The following is a 19,635-nucleotide window of genomic DNA, read 5'->3' on the forward strand; positions in this document are numbered from 1 at the left end:
CACTGTTGTAGAATTGGGGCTTGCGAGGATTGCACTTGGGGGAGGGGGATGTGGGGGTGTCCATGCAAATACACAAGGACCCAATCCAGAGTGAAAAAAGACAACCGAAAAAAAACCCCACAAATCACCTCTGAAGGAAATGTTCACAACAGAATTCTGGACATTGTTTCTTCCATGAAACCCACACTTCTAAAGCTGTGGTAATAAAGATTACAAAACTATTACTTATTCTGGATTACATGGGGCAAACTTCAGCTTAACCACAGCCCTCATGACCTATCCAGTGAGCTTAGAATTACAATAAGTGATAATCTAACCCCTTGGTTGGTTAATTAATATATTAATAGGCTAGCTGACTACTTCCTTGCCAGACCTCGTTGCTGGCTCTCAATTGGGGTTTGGGCCTTGTGAATTTGCATGACATTATGGGAGTGGAGCAGGTGGGTTATGTAACTCCCAGGTAAAGAATCCCGGACACTGAAAGGCTCTGGAGATATTAGACATCCGTTGGTTTAAGTGAGATCACATTACGCTCAACATGATCAGATCTCTATTACAAGCAAATGAACAGCAATGTCAGTAATGACTCCACGTCGTGCTTCTCTGTTCTGCTATGAAGAAATAGCCTGTTTATGTGTGTCATGCCGTAACCGTTACCAACATATAAAGATTTTAATGCATTGTTTTTCAAGGAAATTGCTTTGTTAGGTAATTAAGGATCTAATCAAAAGATATGGAGTTATTTATAAACAAGTCCTGTCTTCAACTAGTACAATCAAATCAAGTAACTGCTTGTGTTTTACAGGGTCACACACACACACACACACACACACACACACACACACACACACACACACACACAAACACAGCTGATCAAATCAACTGTGCAATGTGATTTGAGTCCCAACTCTCTAAAGATGTTTTAAACAACTCTGGACAACCTTGCTTCTCCTCCTCATGTATTTTTGATTACCACAAATTGTGTTTTTTGCAATTTTGTCACAGAGAGCTCAAAAAGGCACGCCACTCTTTCTCATTTGAAGCAAAAAGCCTATACTGAAGGACAACTTTTCCATTTTTGAGTATGTTTTATGCACACCTGCTCCTGGGGCTTTTTGGGCTCTAGTAGATCCCTAAACAACAAAACAAAAAGGATCCATGAGTCAGGAGGCTTCAGGAGTGGGATGGAGGGAGACCTGAGCATGATGGAGTCGTCAGACCACTGGCAGTGCCGTTTGGTGTCCTGCATGGTAACAACATGAGGCAAGAAGCCCATCCCAGCAGCATACAGTAAGGCAGCCTGTTTTTTTGGTTACTTTGTCCGGTTTGTTTGACTGCCAACCCATGAGATGTTTTACTCTGGGTCTGTGTGGCAGAAAACACATGTGCTGTTATCAGCTTCGTCATCTGGTACACCGAGACGTCTCGCAGCACCTTTGAGCTTTACGTTTTTGTTAATTTGCTACGTCTAGGCCTGATGGAGTCGTACACATCACGTACATCTCGCGTACATCTCACGTGCATCTAGTGGTAGGAACAGAGCGCTCCACACAAACCTGCCATTCGACCCGCCTGCAAGCTCATTACCACCTGCACTAGCTCACCTGCTCACCTGCACTAGCTCACCCATCACAGGTGCAGCGTTGCCTGCTATAAGACTCGTGTGGAATCTCATCATCATACACCAGGTGCTTCAATTTTATCCGGCTCCCCACCCGAACGTTTTTCACTTTCTTGCATGTGCTATCCTCTCCCTTGGGATGAGGATCACCTGCAGGTTTAATCCTCCCTGTAATCCTCCTCCTGACCACCTAACCAATACTGTAAACTTCTAACTCTCATACTGGCTAACCAGTGGTGGACCCATATTCCTAACTCTGCCTTTCCAATCCACTGGAAAAGGACTCCCCTGATAGCTTAAACACTTGAAGCAGTTTTTCCCCTCATATGTTATCTTTTTACCCTCTAAATATGTCTATTTTTAGTCTTGCTAATATGTAGTTCATCTTTGTCTCTTTTGCTTATGATTTCATTATGCAGTTCAGCCCAGCGGAGGAAAGATTCCCTCTGGAGACTTGGTACTTTTCAAGGTTTCTTCCTCATGCCATCTCAGCAAGTTTACCCTTACCAGTTTTGCCATAATTAGGCCATTCTATACTTTAGAATCTTGTGCGCCATGTGTATTTAATATGTCACTCTGTGTAACTAGAAGCTTGTATTAACAATGGTCTAAAAAGGCCTCATTTAACCAGTGAAATATTTCCTTGATGTACCAAGAGACATCCTTGACTAATTCCATGCCTCTCCTGCCATTATGAAAGAAACAGATGTTTTAGCCTATTTTTTTAGTAAGAAATAGTAATGTAAAATTTACATCTGTAATTACAAAGAATCCAAGCATCCCTGTTCAGATGAGGAGATCTATTATTCTCCCTTCCACTTCCTGTGACTCAAAAAGCTCCACTCAGGCTGAAGCTCTTTGTGCGCCGGTGAGGAGTGAGTGTGGTTTGGTAAACCACAGCTTACATAACGTGAGCTTCTCAAAGGATACGCTGCATTGTTTGCAGCCCTACAATACGCCACTGAGACCCAGCCAGAGAGAGAGATAGAGAGAGAGTGAGAGAGAGAGAGTGAACTTAGAGTTCTCTCTGTGTGAACACAGAGAGAAAGAGAGTGAGAGAACAGAGAGAGGGTGAATACAGAAGGAGGGAGAGGGGGAGTGAGCACACTTTTGAGAGAGGTTGCACTCAGAGCAGCCGGATAGGTAAACACTCAGTGCCAATAGGAAAACCCTGCCGACCGTATATTTCCCCCTCACACCCAGGGGGCCATCCCTCCTACAGCCAAGTGCCAAAGGCACCATCTGTTAGGATAAAAATGGACTGTAAACTAGAGGCTAGCACACACACACACACACACACACACACACACACACGGCATATCTATGTGAATCAGATAAGGCTACTCATTTAATATTTAATCTTAGTCATGACAAGCCATGGGATCTACTGTAATGGAGCTCACAGACACAGACAAAGCTTTCTAGATATATTCATCAACAGCCTGGCTGGATAATACTAATGTGAACCCTTCTGAGATTTTAGTATTATGTAAATTATGAATTACATAAAAATGATGCATAATTCATTTGTTAGAAAACCATATTGTGTATATGAGGGCATATTTATTATTCAAAGAATAGTCCATATGGTTTCGGCTCGTATTAATTTAAAATAACAACATGTCTGTCTGGTCACATTCATACCTTGAACGTCCCATTTCTCAAATGGATCCATTTAAATAAATCATAGGAAAACATGAACAAAGCAAGTTTCTATTGGTAGTCAGGTAGTTGGTACAGTAAGTCTATATTTTTTTTACTATTATTTTACAATTCCATTTTATTACGAACGCATATTAATGCCATGGTGACGCACTGAAAACGTGTCCGTTAGCCAAAAGGGCAGGAGAGAAAGACTCTTTTGCGCATACGGATTTTGCATTCCTTTGAAAAATATCCAACTGTAATTCCAACTGTCACCAGCAGATGGAAACAAAACCCTTTAAATTACAATAAGCTGCTGAAAGCTGTTCTGTGATGCCTTCAGCAGGTTTCTTATAAATGTAACATAGCCTATATGTTTGATTTATCACTTATGTGTACAAATATATATCCATGTAAAGAGAAGGCTGCATGGTTATAGGCAAAACATAAAACAAACCATTTCCGCATTATAATATTAGGGTGATCTTCTAATGTTTCTTCCATTATTGTCAGGGACAGCTTCAGTTTCAGGCCCACACATGTCTCCCAAGGTTTCGATTCCTGATCCAGTCTTTAAGATGTCATCCAGTATCTATATGCCTTATAAATCTGCATCAAGCCGCGTCACGCCTGAGCTACTGGAGTGGAACTGAAGCCCAGACCAATTCCTACAAAACAAGATGAAACATTTCAGTCGTGATTGCTGTACGATACACAATAGTCCACGATGAATCACTGCGCCATCGGTCATATCTTGGGACGTTCAAATAGGCGAAGATGTGGCAGTTTTACGGCACGAACGTTGAACTTTTTTGAGGTGTGCTACTTTATCTCTGTATTTATGAAGAGTTGAGATAAAGTATAAAGTAATTAACACACCCCAAAGAAGTTCAACGCTCATTTAAGTAATTTAATGAGTTTACTGTAACAATTTTAACCACAAAAAAACAACGCCAGGGTTATTTTAGTAGTTCAGATGCTCCTGCCGTCAACATGTAAAATATGCTCATGAAATTAAGTAAATATGGGCATTGGAGATAAAATGTTGTATTCAACTGTATCAGGGTATTTTACAACTGGAGGTATGTTTCCTAGCTGATGATATAGAGGTTTTTCTTACAGCATAGCAGTGTAACGACCACGAACACAAAAGAGGTTTGCATGTTATGGGGATTAATCCAGCATCTTCACAGTCTTAAGTTAGAAGTGCTTGGGGCTCCATTTTGGAACATATAATGTAACAGTATAGCACAGTTGACCTACAGGGTACAAACCAGGTCTGGTTTTACACTGTGATTTGTGACCCATCATATTATAGCATGTTATCAGGACCGGAAGGTGATACGGTGGACCAGCCTATGGCTCCGAAGGATCGGTTTCTCAACCGAAGTCTGAAGACGTTCTCCCACTGCTCTGCCGTCTGTGGGCTCTGGAGATCATTATCGTGGCAGATGGCGTTTTACATACCCAGTCCTCTTCCGCCACGCTACAGCATTCACCACATAAAGAGTCAGAACAAACTTCCAACGTCCTGGTCCTTTCTCTTAGTCCGAGATGGTTCTGACTGGTGGTCATTAAGAACTTCCTTTAGGGGCAGCTGACAAAAGCCAACATGGCAATGGAGAAGAAGGAAGAAAGAATTCAAATAGAGAAAAAAAATCCATTCATTCATCATAAAAAGGGGAGAGTGAGTAAGGAACATTCTGTGAACTTCATGAAGGCATTTCCATTATTGTACAACTGTGAGAAAACTTTAAGCAAATATTATCATTTAACAACCTGGAGTTCTTTTATACATTGTTTAAATAAACAATTTATCACGTTGCTGCTCTGATATTCTTGAATGGAAGATTAGTGTTTCAGTGTAAGACTACTGCTGTAACTGTCCTGCATTTAGGCTGATATGTTGATGGACATCCAAACGTATGTTGGTTCCTCGCGAGCCAACGCCGCGTGCCCCTGCCGGTCACGTGCGGTTTACGTGTCGGTGGATTTCTGAGGTAATGGTTTCAGAAACACAGTTTCTCACGCCCGTGTGTGTGTGTGTGTTTGCACACCACGTTCACACAGCAAATCGATGAACGACCTTCCCGCAACCATGAATTGCCTTACGAGGTGATTCAGTGCGAGTATAGGTACTTAGATTCCGCAGATACACGAAGTATTAAATATCTTCTGTGGAGGTGTGGTGTACGCCAAGGAGATCCGACCCTTCCCGTGTAAACGAGCGTTTACAAAGAGCTGGAACACAATCTGTAAAGTGACTAATTCATTCCCTCTGATCTCCGCTCCCGGGCCACGATATGCGTTTCCCCCCGTGTATCACGGCACACGTGCGCGTGCGGCGGGCGCAATAAAACACAATATAATATTTGGTTGCGTAATGGTCAAACATTAAAATTACGTGCACGTTGCTTTACCGCCTGGGTTAGATATCCAGCCGAACGACACCCCCCCCTCCCCGTTTGGAGCGGACCTACGTGGTGTGTGACGGAGCACAGGGAGGTGGGGGTCTGGGAGGGACTCCTCCAACCGAACATCTCCAACGGGTGGAGGACTTTAGGGAGCGCAGAAACGTCGCATTCGGTCAATGGACACGGGCGCACCGCGATAACCGATCACCGTGTGCTTCCGACGGAGAAGCCCAGAGAAAAACCCACCCCGGTTCCGACGAGAGCGGCGCGGGTAGCCCGAGAAGGTGTGTCCGGTCTGTAGACGTCCATTGTAAGAGGGACACGGCAGGAGACCCAGGCGCAGAGGAGCAATGGTACACAATGAAGTTCTGGTCAAATGAGGCGCGGATCGTTTCAGATGGACACTGAGAATTGATGCGTCTAAAGATCTCGGCGGGTTTTTGTTAGATCGCAGCGCTGCGGATTCGTTCTTCTCGTGTTATTTCCAAACGCTTCACGGGTTCTTTCTTTTCTCAGACTAGTTTCTCCCTGAGCCACAACGATGAATTTCCAATCGAGTGTCCCGGTCTCGGTGTCCGTCTCTGGTATCTCTCAGCAGTCTCAACCAGCCATGCCCGCCCCAGGCACGGTACCAGCTCCGGTCCCGGTACCCCAGTCCATACCACCCCAGTTCGGGTCCGGATCGTCCGGGAGTTCCGGGGCAGGACAGTTTGGATCTGGGACTGTATCGGGCCCTGCGGCTCAGCCCGGGCCGCCGGGCTCACAGTTTGTTTTGTCCAACTCAGCAGCCATCAGAGCCGAGATCCATAGGTTCGAGTCCGTCCACCCGAACATTTATGCAATCTACGACTTGATCGAGCGGATCGACGACCTGGCCCTGCAGAACCAGATACGCGAGCACGTCATCTCCATCGAAGGTAAGCGGCGTGAACGTGTAGGAGGCGCCCGGGTACGTGTAGGAGGCGCCGGGGTACGTGTAGGAGGCGTTCAGCTCATCTCCACCTCTCTATTCACCTCTATTCACTGAAACCAGGCGCTCATCGTCGTTAGACGAAGGACAGTAATCACAAAGCGACCGTCTTGTCCGTTATTCGTCCAGCATGTGTGTGTGTGAGAGAGAGAGATAAGTGGAGTAATAAGGAAAATGCTTTTATGTCCCAACTCTTGTATTGTTGCTTGTGTTGCCAATATATAGCATATTCATATATATGCTGAAGGACAGGCGGACTTGAATATCTAGAGACGAGGTTCATTAAAGACCTAACATAGCCTGCTGATGGTTGAGATGTTTTCAGCACTAAGATTCAGCATTTGAGATCTTTATGACTAATTATGTGAGACTTTGGACGAGGCGCAGAATCAGCTATGATTTCATGCAGTGCTTAATTTTATTGTGCTTGAATATACATATTTTTATAGACAAAAAACATTTAAAGATAGGCTATATGCTGTCATAATAATGTCTAAAATAATGTAGCTGTCACGTGGCTTTAGAAGATGATATAAGTCGTTTATTGGGTTAAAGTTTCCATAACTGTCAGCCTCCAAATGTTGGGAATTAGCGATTTGTAGTGATATAGAGGGTAAAATGAAGGACCTGCTCGCCATGCGGCATGCGTTCGGCCATCATCAGCGTTTCGTGGAGAGAGAGATGTTAGATTTTGCATCTCGGTGCACTACGGATAGCGATACTCCATTCAGAGCGGAAGCAAGCTGTGGGTGTTTTCATCCACGACTGTATGGTTTGTCAGTCCGAGTCAAAGCTATGACCTTTTGGTCACCGTGGATGGTTTATGTGGTTTTCTTTCAGTTGCTCTAGTGGATGTTGGTGTGTATTTCGAGCCCTTTACTAATTTATACAGTGTACAGAGGACCAGTTTCCTCCAACGTCCTCACCAAGACTATTTGTGGACAAGCTGTGAGGTTTGTACATGTGTACTTGCAACTAAATTCCTTCAGTGGCCAAACACAGCTGAAGTCTCAAATTCAATGCCATAAATATAGTGCCATAAATTATTAACCTTCAAAAATCTGTATTCTTGTAGCATTGGGCCAAAGCCCCTGCAGTTTTCAGTAAGCTACATGCTAATTATTAACATTTGCTTTTGAGACAATATTTACACAAGGGTTGATTTAGATGTCTTCGTTTGGCGGTGAAATGTCTTCTTTTGGTGGGTTTAGCAAGCTGCCTGGCTTGTAATTCACACCCTTCAGTCAGAGTGGCAATCTGGAAGTGCTTGCAATTTTCACCATGAGGGTTTGTCATCATGCTTTATAACTGATACTATAGCCCACCATCACCAACACCACACACAGTTCCAGGGAAACTACGGGATCCATATTTTATCTTTCAGTCAGACCGAAATATAATATCACAGCCCTTCGGGTCTTCTGAATGGTAGTAAATCGTCATCATGAGATGGTGACTCAAGTTTGCATCACAAATTCACAAGGTCCTCATAACTAGTAGCAACTTTGTGAACCCATGGGCTGGCGTGGTGGAGAGTGTCGAAGAGGACACCGGTCAACACGTCAGTCATGTGCACACACAATACGTCACAGCACCCGGTGAAACGGAGGAAAAATGGCTGTTTTTGTGAATATCTCAGTTATTTGTGTTCCTTTTGATGCAAAAGTAGTTTAATATGTCATTGTTTAACTTAATGTTTCACTGATTGATTGATTGATTGTCAATCACTGATCGCTAATTATCAGTGACTTGCCTACCTTTGTGGCTCTTGGCCTCTGCACCCTAGTTTCAAATTTTACACAGAATTTGCATGGTCTAACACCCATTTCATGCTAATATGTAGAAAGCCAATGGATGTCGGAGTTTACATGATGAATATGCAAAGAAAATATATAATGCAGGGAGAACATGATTGATACTGTATTCTGTAATACAGAAAGTTTGAATTATCAATTATATGCATATGTGCTGTTTTTACACACAATGAAGTACATGCCTTTCTAGAAATTTGTAGCTGGATGGCTGGTGTCCGTTTGCTGGACCCAACCTACCTCGTTAGAATATTATTAGTGTGCTAATGAGTCCTGGTTGAAAGTAACACCAACGATGCCTTCTGTCTGTTACAGGAAAGGGACTTGAAATTGAACCCCCCCCCCCCAAAAATAAATAAAAGTCTGTATTGTTTGGATATCCAGTAAATGTCTGTGTTTATAATAATTATGGGAAAAAACATTTATCTCCTACAGTAATTTAGATCATAATATAAGTTTACAGATTTATTTTTTCATTGTTTTCTTCATCATGAACGGTTGTTACAAGACAATCACAGATGTTTTATTGGCTGTTTTGCTAGTTTATTTATGGCTTTTGTGCAAATGGTTTGCTCCCCTGACACTGAAAGCGCAGCTTTCTGAAACAGGTTGGCTGAAAAGGAAATTGGTGTCTGAGGAATTTGCATATCCTTTGTGTTGTCATAAGTGGCACAAATCATTATGCACAATTTGTTTGTTTCCTAATTTGTTTTTTCCATTAGTTTTTGTCTTTGGTCTTTGCGATGTTTGATATGAAAGTTTCCGGCACGCCACCAAATTAATGTTTTTGACAAGTTACGAATTTTCCAAGTTCACATCCCTGTGCTTTGTTGTGAAGAAGAAACATCTGTGAGGTGAATGAAGATTTCAGAGGTTGCATGTGGCCTTGTTTGTGACAGTTATTTTTAATTGGCGGTTTGAAATGAATGAATATAGAGGAATGATGCTCATCTGGATCTCAAACACACCGCTGCACTCTAGTGTGACACCGAACTGCCTTTTACTGCATCGGTCCGAGACAAAATCTATGCAGCACTCTTCACTGCAGCAAAGCTAGTATGGCTCTTGCAGGGAGAAACGCTGGTGTGCGTGCGTGCATGTGTGTGTGTGTGTGTGTGTGTGTGTGTGTGCGTGCATGCGCACACACCCACCTGTATGCCTGGACTGCAGACTTTTGCTATGGTCCTGCATTAAAGCAGAGTGCCTGTTGCTTAGAAACCAGAGGCTCATAGTTTTGCTGAAGATCAGAAGAGAACAGGAGTGAAAAAAAAGGAAACTGAACAACTCTGAGCTGCTTCATTTTCTCTCCTCCTGCTGGAACATCTGTCTGGTTTTCAGATCCATTGGCCATTACGTTTGTCATTTACGAAATGATAGCTTATGTACAGTACACTCTGACTTACTGTAATCGAATATTTGCCCATACTAACCCTCGAATGAACCGCATTCCTCTCTAACGTTGCTATTTCAATGCTATAGAGTACTACCTGCAATTCCTTAGTACTGCATGGCAATTTTAGGTTTCCATTTTCTTCATCCTTATCAATTAGTGATTTTAGATATGCTTATATGCTTAAGTAAGACTGCTATAATGCAGAATGCCATGTTAAACGTCACGAGTTGGATTTCCTTTGTTCTTTGCTCATTAACGTGCTTACACATGAATTGCGATGGCACATGCAAAGACAGGCGAAAATTAACATTTCATGTTGAACATTCTATGTTGAAGCGGTTCGAGACCAGCTGTGCCGCACGCCATCTGTGCTGGGGGTCTGTGAGAAGACAGTCGGCCAACTCTGCCATTGTGTGGGAGAGGTGGCAGGGTGCCTTTCTTACCAGTCTTTAAATGGAGCACAATACTCGTCATGAGAAGCATCCTCCTTAATGGCGGTCGTTAACCAATAGAAGTCAAATTCGCTGGCCCCGGGTAACCAATCAGAAACCTTTTTCCACTTTGTTGTCACAGGCAAATTCTGAATGGACTGGCTATGTGCTTGATGTTTTATGGGCAGGTTTCTGAATACGGGTCCGCACGGGTCTGCTGCCTTGTGCTGTATACATCAGGTGTTTCTACCTCGCTGTCCCTATCTGAACTAATTCACTTTGCCATAGACCTGCTGAAAAGGTGTGGGCAGACATGATGACGGAGGCACCACAGTGCTACAGAATGGAACAATTCATGCAGTATCCATCAATTTCTTTATACAATGAACCTCAAAAATATTGTAATATTTTTATTACTGTAAGGAATATCCTAGTTTACAAACATTTATAACAAGTGCTGTACCTGGATAATATGTATACACAGTATACTACTGTATACAGTATACTTGTGTGTGTGTATACACTGATATAACAAAAATCTGAAACATGCAACTGAGCCCACTAATAAATTACCGTATTATTATAATTTTTTACCTCTGCAGTGGGCACCCTGACCAATCTGGCCAATCAGAGTGTCCTGTGGGTGTTGCAGCATTTGCACGATCCAACAAATGAAGAATTTTATTTCAAAATAATGCAGTTGGGTCTTGAATAGTGTCAGATCAAGGTTTCTCCTTGGGTTTTGAAAATATCGCACATCTCACATCCACCATAATAGCAACATGGCATTTTAATTTGCGCTGTCTAGGGAATACAGCACGTAAAGTAATATCACGACTGAATCATTTTACTGGTGGTGATGTGTTCCTATATAGAGGCTGTAAGTTTGAGTACAGTAATAATTAAATGCAGGTTGTGCCTGGAAAGCAAAAGCCTCAGAAATCATGTGTACCACGTCGTCAGCTTGTGTGTCATCATTTCCCCGGTCCTGATCCACTCTCTGGTCGTCCAGCGTTTGACAGCGGTTCAGCTCTACGTGTGCCCGTCTCTCAAAGGCCCTTTTGTTCAGACGGGCCCTCTTGCCACATGCGCGATCGGGCTAATTAGCATGGCTTTGGCCCTGACCTTTGACCTTAGCTCATTTCTTGAACGCCGGGCGAGGTGGTGCCAAGGAGAGGACACGAGTCGGAGAGGTCGCGGGGTCGGCCGGCGCGCTCGGGAGGCGGTTCTCCCCGCCGCTCGGTGCCACGGTAGTGAAACTCTTGACGATGTGCCCTATCCGAGGGAAAGTAGGCCATTGTTCATGAGAAACAAAAGCGCTCTCTCTTCGCTTGTTTGAAAGCCCGGCGTCGTGTCCACGCCCCCCCTCCCCACACTCGCCGATCTTGAGAGAGCACATGTGTTCTTTTGCGTTCACTGAAGGGATTGGAATGTGTGTAGAAGTGAGGACCTAAAGTGTTTCTGTATTGAAAGTAGCCAACAGCAGTTTTCAAAATTTTTTCCTAATGATTCCATCACGGATGAGGTTCCTCATGCTTCCATAGGCTGTGTTGAGGTGTTTGAGATCCATTTCCCCCTCTACTGTCAGTTATGTGATGATCCCTGGTGTAATTGTTTCATTCTTTTCGAAAGCTTAACACATTGTGATTTTTTTAGTATTAAATATGAAACGAGGTGCTGTTTTAATGGGTATTAAGGTGAAGAATGTGTCCTCTATGCAAATACACTGGTGCGAATGCCTGCTGGAACTGTGCTTTGCCCGGCAGGCATCTGACCAGCATGTTGGAGTTTGGGGAGGAGTATCTGACGGGCAGTGTGCTGGTGCTCGGGGAGCAATGCCGGATAGGCATCTGGACCAGTGTGCTGGAGCTCAGCTTTAGTGCCTGCAGGGCTGGTGAGCAACAGATGGCCTGTGGCACGAGAGGAGGCTTAGGAGGGCTGGGACAGAAACCTGCCAGGAACCATGGTTCTCCCTGACATGGAGAACTGCACGTTCTCTCTCTCACTCTCTCTCACTCTTTTTCACTCTCTCATTACTGGGCTTGATGTGGTGGGTTCTTAAGGTTCCTTTCCCTGCTGGCTACTACCCTGACCCCCACTGATGGTACAGTCCTGGAGGAACAGAACAGGCCATATTTGGGGGTCGTGGGGGGAGATACAACGCACTTTGACACCATTGGAGTCATGAGCAAGAGACTTCTTTCTCAAACAAGATAATTGGAGTCACATGCTCTATTTTGGGACTTTGAGCCTGTAGAAATTAAATTGACTTCCTTAATCACAATTATAGAACGGGGCTGTGTCACAGTTCTTTTTTTGGGTTAGTGCCTTTTTCAACTTTCAAGGACATCCTTTCAAATCGAGTGTCCTGTCGTTCCATTGGCCCTCTCCTTGAGGGGTGGAGGAGGCGTGTCTGGTGCACTGTGTCTATTGGGCGTCTCCGTGTTCGGACGTCCCTCTCCGTTTCCTGTCGCAAACGCGGCTTCTTGCTTTGAGGTAGTACCCTGCCATTACCCCCAAATGAAAGTGGCCTACATAATCACCGGATGAGTGAATGAGCAGATTTTTATGAACATGCTAAGATTTGAACTTTGGTTATCGGTTACGCGCGGTGTGTTAAACGCTAAACTGGTCTATAAATGTTCCGTGTTATTATCTGCGTTGAACAAGCGGTGCGGGTGTTTTTGAATGAGCCCCACTCACACACCACCGTCGATAATGAACAGGTTCTGTGGCTTTGCTGAGAAACTCAACATCCCGCGTGCAAGTGCTCACCGATGTGTTAAAGGCGTGTTTGAGCATATCGGAAAGTGCATATGCTGATCTGCAAGCGGAGTCAGTTTAGTCTGCGTATCAGCACTGAAAATCGCTACTGACCAGTTACGACTGTGGTTATGTTTGTTAAACAGAAACCTGTTAATTAACAGATGCCTTTTATTAATTAACAGACGGCTGTTATTGGTAGCCGCATGCTACTAATGCTGCATTCAGGCCTTAATATTCACCTGTGTTGGCACGTGTAGATCTAAAATGGGGAAAAGTAAAAGTAATTCATTTTCTTGACTTCTTCAAGGGTAAATGTTTTGAATATAGTTGCACTACGATCTCATCTTTCTCGGCATTCTTCGTATTTTGTACATTCTTTGAGCTGGTCTTCAGTTTAATGAATTAGGAACGAGACGAAGTGCTGCTGAACTGTTGTGTGGGCACCTGGTGTGGGTGGAGAGTGGACCGCGTGCTCTGTAGATATCTGTGTTGTGTGTGTGGGCGTCTGCCCCCAGCTCCACACACCTCGACGTTTTGCAGGAGCTCACGGTGTGTTATGACACGGGTCAGGAAGGCTGCGTTAGGCGTTTCTCCGCCATGGACGTGTGGACTTAGCTGCCGTTGTTGTTGGCCTCTGGGGCTGTCCATTTGGGTTGTGATTTTGGGACGGCTTTGCTAATTGTGGTTTTCAGTGCCTGTCACGGCCGTCTTCTCTGAGCTTGCCCCGCCTCTCGCGTTAGCCCCTCCCCTTCAGTCAACAGCGCTCTGCTCGACCCCGCCTCTCGCGGTAGCCCCTCCCCTTCAGTCAACAGCGCTATGCTCGACCCCGCCTCTCGCGATAGCCCCTCCCCTTCACCCCGGACTCCGTCCCACGGAGGCAGCGGGAGAAGCGCTCGGCCGTGTTTGGCACCTGGGTGCGAGTTTTCGCACTCCAGCCCTCGCTTTGTTCTCCTGTGATGGCGCGACTGCGGCACTCACAAAAGGCTTCTGTGGGCTCTCGGGGACCCGCTAGCGAGCACTCTGGAGAGCAGCACTCCACGCGCAGAATGTTTGACAGATGCAGGATCTCTTCGTTTCTTTTTTCTTCCTTTTCTTAAAGGTCACGTATTTGTATTCCTCCTCATTTAACCAGCGTCACTGTCTTACACGGGCATGTGCCCCCACAGACAGCCTAGCGCACAGTTCGTGATCACACGCGCGAGTCAGCGAGGAGAGACACTCTCGCTTGGCACGATTCACTCCCAGGGTCACACTCCAGCATCCTGCAGCGGATGGAGATTTATAGGTCTTACACGCTGCTCCAGTGGCAGAAGCAGAGAGCATGATGGATCTGGGCGCGCGGTAGTGACTGCTGATTATTACTGTGCTGGGATCAGTGCCACGGGCTTCTTCAATAAGCCTCTGCTCACGCTGCTGACGAGGATAAAAGAGCCACTCGCGGCGTGGGCCTGAAATGCGATATTTCTGTTTACTTCACCACTTCCTGTGCTGCTCACAAGAGCAGCGGAGATCCAGGGGTCGCCTGATCCCCACGACAGACAAAAAAAACGCCCCGTTCTCGTGCACTTAGTGTCTTTCCCCTACTTCTTGAGGCAGGAAGTTGAGAGGCTCTTCCACACGCAGTCCCTGGTGGTCTTTCTTTGTGGCTGAAGTTTTTTACAGCTCTAAGCAATGGGCTTCAGGAACACCCCCCCCGAAGGTACAGTATCTGAGGGCGCAGTGAAATTATACACAAGGGAGAACGCAGTCCCAGATTAGAACTGTGGCTCCTGTGTACCATGTACAGCCACAGTATCGTGGCATGCTGGGTACAAGCCAGTGCGACTGCCGATTTCAGTATGTCCCATGGGTAAAAACGCATTTGTGTTAGCAAGGCGTTGCGTAAGAGGGGAGGAGGGGGATGTTCCTAGGGTGCACTGCGTCCCTTCTCACGGCATCGCGGGGATCTAAACGCAAAATGGCGCATTGCGTAACATACGCCCCCAAAAAACAATCCCGACCCCACCAAAAAAAACCCCTAACAAACAAACGCAACAACACCATCATTCATGTTTTTAGAACCTCCACTGCTTTTTGAATTATGAGCACAAGCTTTTGGACAAAGGCGGTGAAAATCCTGCCCCCTGGACCATAACTTCATGCAGGCGTAACGCAAAAGAGTCCCGGCCGGTTGGGCAGAGATAATTCATATTTATAACAAAAGCACACGTCTCCTTTCCCTCTCCGGTTTAAGAGCGTGGTTACTATGGTGACAGCAGTAGACGAAGGTCATCAGAATACGGCGACACTTGCGTAGCCGCGCTCTGAACGCCGCGTCATCTGGACCTTTGTTTGCAGGTCATGAACCGATCACCTTCAGTGTAAGATTCAGTACTCTACTGAAATGTCTGAATGTTCTTCAGCTTAGAGCCATGTTCATCTGAAAAAAACGAGTCCTACTGTTCCCTCAGCACTGATGTGCAATATCTTATATACAAACATCACTTCAGATTCTTCAGTACCTTTGTTAACGGGTACCTTCAGATTCTAGAAGGATCCGGTGAATTTTTAATACCTTTTCTTGATTCCTATCCACGCCCACATCTTTCCCTGGGGACATTAACTGGTGTGTTTGGTATGCAGGGATGCTCTTACTGGGAGACACCGGAGCCGAGGCACTCTCATACCTGTCTGATTCTGGTCAACTGGGCTTTCAGTGTAAATATCGGGGATTTGTGCATTGTTAGGAACCGCTCGCATCCATAGATCAGGAGGCTGACATCAGATAAAGGGATCCTGCATATTTCATCCCACTCCATGCTCTCCGCTGCCCATCAAATTAAGGGATACGAGCGATGGACGCAACATTTGTTCACTCTGGACTTTCCCCGCATCAGCAGGGCGACGGAGAACTCCTCTCCCGGCCCATCGATCCCAAGCGGAGCGGCTGCGAGATCTGGGAGCGCTTGTGTCAGCGCGTTCCGCCTTTCTGCTGCCTCTGACGAGCGTGAGGAGGGATGGTGGGTGGAGGTCCTGGCAGGCTGAGATCCTCGCGGGCCGAGATCCTTGCGGGCGTTCTCCGCAGCGGCGCCGGTACTGGTGGCCAGTGGCCCACGCTACTGGTTGGAGCTTGCGGAGAAGCGTGAGCTTCCTGACATCCGCCACCTCCACCTTCTCCGACACCCACCTCCAACCACCAACGTCATCCCGGACGAACAACCAGAGCGAGGCCAGCGAGATGATGTCGATGGATTTCACACGGTGTCGTCATCTTCCCACGACACGTTTGTTTTCACTGCCCGGCTCTAGTAGCAGCTTGTTTTGCAGGCGGTGTCCACGGCCTGTGATTCGTCCATTTGTATCCGAGGCTTTCTGACCTGTCACTGCCCAGTGAAGGAACAGGACCAGTTGCATTTCAGGGGCTAATGAAAGCGTGGAAAGTCTAGGAAACATGACAGGTGCTAGTCGGCTTTGGACCCATAACTCATATAATTGTTTATCTTGATCATTTCAGTCTTGCTCCATAGCTTGTAAATTTCATTTGTTCATCTTTGGTTTTGATTGGTCAAGAACTGCATTTTCTTGACTTCTCCAACAGTTAACTATGCCCTAAATGTAAGCTTTCCCAACCATGGTCATTTCATAGTTTAAAAAACAAGATAAATGTTCTTACAGGCTACACGAACAGAACGCCGACGACTAAATATACACACCTACCTTAAATGATGCTTTGAAGACTACAGTTTGGTAGATTGCTCGTGTAGACCTCATGAGTATAAACTTTGGCATAAACATAAGCTGCGTGTATTCGCTCGACTGCACTAAGCCAATTGTATAAAGAGATCTGTCATCCTGCCTGAACAGGTGAATGTAAAGTTATATAGTTCACCATCGTATGATGATTCAGTTAATCTAGATATATTTATATCGTTTTGACTAATATTAGAAACTAGTCTTGGTTGTAATTTCAGCAACAGTATAAATACAGGCTATGACGTTAGTATCTGTCATGCCCAGGCGAGAATGCTTACAGTAGCATCTCTGATATGTGGTTTTTTGTGATAATTATACACACAGACTTTACTGGCCATGTATGTTTGCACAAGAGAGGAATTTGTGTTTGGTTACATAGTAGTGAGTCGGAGAGCAGTTTTACAGTACACAGACAACTGTTGACACAATTAGTGCAAACATCTTTCTCTAGAACAAGGTTATAGGTAATAGTTTTTAAAGCCTGACATGATTGAGGGACCATTTACGGTCATTTTTGTTAGGGTTTAGAAAGTGACTTGGGACACTATAGCACAGAGCTATTTTTGTATATTGATTAGTCAATCCAGTTAAATAATGTAAGATGGGGACCTTTCTAATGGAGCATTTAACCACTGTCTCTTGTTCTTTGCTAATAAAATTAAAGGTATAATGTTCGTTTTCCTTTAATGCTTGCGGACAGATTGGGCAGAGGGAGCCCGTTCTTACAAACAATTGGCAGTCAAATGGACTGTGGTTCAAAGAGTCTAGCAGTGGATGCTCGAATCAATCAAACAGAAGAATGGTGGTGATACTCTCTTGCATTTCTTCTTGGATCAGATCTGAGAACTTGAGAAAGATCTTTCAGCAAGATGTGGGAATCAGGCTTCTCTGAAATGTGTGTGTGTGTGTGGGTGGGTGAAGTGGGTCGGTGGGAGAGAGGAAAATTGGGAACTCTACGTTGGCGTTCTCTTCAAATCCGTCTCCAGAGAGCTTGTGAGAGGGAGCTGAGAGATGGAGGGGAAATAGTGAGAAAGCGAGAACGTGGAAACCCGGCGAGGCTCGGCGTGCGTCCACAACTCCACGCTCAGACCGGATCGCCTGGAGCAGAGCGTCCCACCCCCTGGACCTTCAGAGCTCACCGCAACACTGCTGTCGCCTCAGAAGATTAGCAGTGAGCAGATCTAGAGAATATCTTTAGCCCATTTTGCATATTGTCACATATGCTGTCTTATGTTGCATATTTGTGTGTGTGTGTGTGTGTGTGTGTGTGTGTGTGTGTGTGAGGGATGCAGCAGATCCGGGGGTGGGTGGGAGGTCGAGTGTTATGCAACAGAGATAGAGGACTGCTGTGGAAAACCTCAGCAGAGAGAGACGCACAGAAAAGAGACAGACACACACACAATCACACAGATAAAGCCAGAGAGAGTAGCCCAGTCCTCCTGGAACAAGACCTCCTTTGAGGTATATGTGTTAAACCTGAGTGTTAAACCTTTCTGCAAACCTCGGGAAACCTGGGCACCAGTATACATGCCTCTTCTCTGAGAAACACAACACCTTTCCAGTCCAGTATGTGTAACGCTCCAGTTCGCCAATGCATCTAAACCTGTCAGAAGTCCTGCTACTCTTGTTTACCTGTTCCAGCTGTGTTAGGAGCTAATAAAGGATTTTAAACAAGTCTGGCATATTTTATATGCTGGTAAACTACTTAAAACATTTCCATCTATTTCAAATTAACATCTCATGTAGTGGGTATAGTATGGAGAAAAATGATTTGACTGAAACTGAGATTTAGTATTTATGGTGAGCACAGTTCGTACATTGCGGCGGTATCGCGGTGCATTCCGCAGCAATTCCAAGAGTAATTTTTCCCGAACCTCTTTTGTGTGGTTGCGGAGTGATGTATACACTTAACTACCATACCAAAGGAGCCCAATGCCCAACTACCGCTGCTTGGACCAGCCAGACACTTTATCTCGCCTTTTTTATGCGGAGCCTTGGGTGGAGAATGAGAGTGGTTTTCAAAAGCTAAAGCACCAAGCCTAGCCAAGGAGGTCACAAATAATGATGGGGTGGCTTAGCTGTTTCGAGGAAATGTGCTCATCTTCTTCTGGCTATGACCATATGCTGAAACAGTTGAGTGGGTGGGTGGGTGGGGGAGGTGGGGTGTTAGGGGGGATGTGGGTTGTGGAAACTCATCCCTAATGTGAATGCTTGTGTATTTCATGATGGTTATTCAAACCAGCCGTTAGCCTAGTCTGGGCAATGCTACGTTCCTCACCTTTGGGAGGGCTCAACATTAATTTTAGGCTGCTGGAGCAGTTTGAAGACTATGAAATGCTCTAAATTAGTGTAGGCATTCTTCATTATTTTCAGAATTTGACTCCTCTTTAGTATTAAATAGTCATTTATCTCTGCACCTTCCTACACCAATATATACAGATTGATAAAAAAAAAATTGCAGTATTGCAGTCCAACATCGTAAACCTACTCACTTTGTTCTGATGGACAGCGCAATTAACGATTTATGCGACTGGTGTGATGGACGGCTCTTTGAAACGCTCATCAGGTTTGATTTCTTGATCTCTACATCATCGTTCTCATGACAACAATGTCAGGAACGCTTGTTAAAGATCTCAGTGCACCGGGGGTCACGTTTTTGAATGAATAGATTTTCCTTCTTCTCTGTCCTTCTACGTGCTATGTGTCTCCATTGAAACACCTGGTATCATCCATATTCCAAGAGAGCGTTCCAGTTCTTTCATAAACAAGATTTGACTGGGTCGAATCTCTTTCCAAGATGCGTCCTATAAATAATTCAAAGATTTCACTTGTGTTCATTTAATACCCGGCCAG

At 45.1% G+C, this 19,635-nt stretch overlaps 1 protein-coding gene across 1 annotated transcript in view; it reads left to right on the forward strand.

Moving 5' to 3' along the window:
• Nucleotides 1–5,835: 5,835 nt before the first annotated feature.
• The window catches only part of agap3 (ArfGAP with GTPase domain, ankyrin repeat and PH domain 3), a 118,008-nt gene continuing 104,208 nt past the window's right edge, over nucleotides 5,836–19,635 (forward strand). Inside the window, 1 exon segment of the mRNA XM_076970318.1 lies at nucleotides 5,836–6,596. Coding sequence (XP_076826433.1) covers nucleotides 6,221–6,596 — 376 coding nt within the window. The 5' untranslated portion in view covers nucleotides 5,836–6,220.

Source organism: Brachyhypopomus gauderio, chromosome 13 (genome assembly GCF_052324685.1).
Source record: "Brachyhypopomus gauderio isolate BG-103 chromosome 13, BGAUD_0.2, whole genome shotgun sequence".
In the NCBI taxonomy this organism is placed as follows: Eukaryota; Metazoa; Chordata; class Actinopteri; order Gymnotiformes; family Hypopomidae; genus Brachyhypopomus; species Brachyhypopomus gauderio.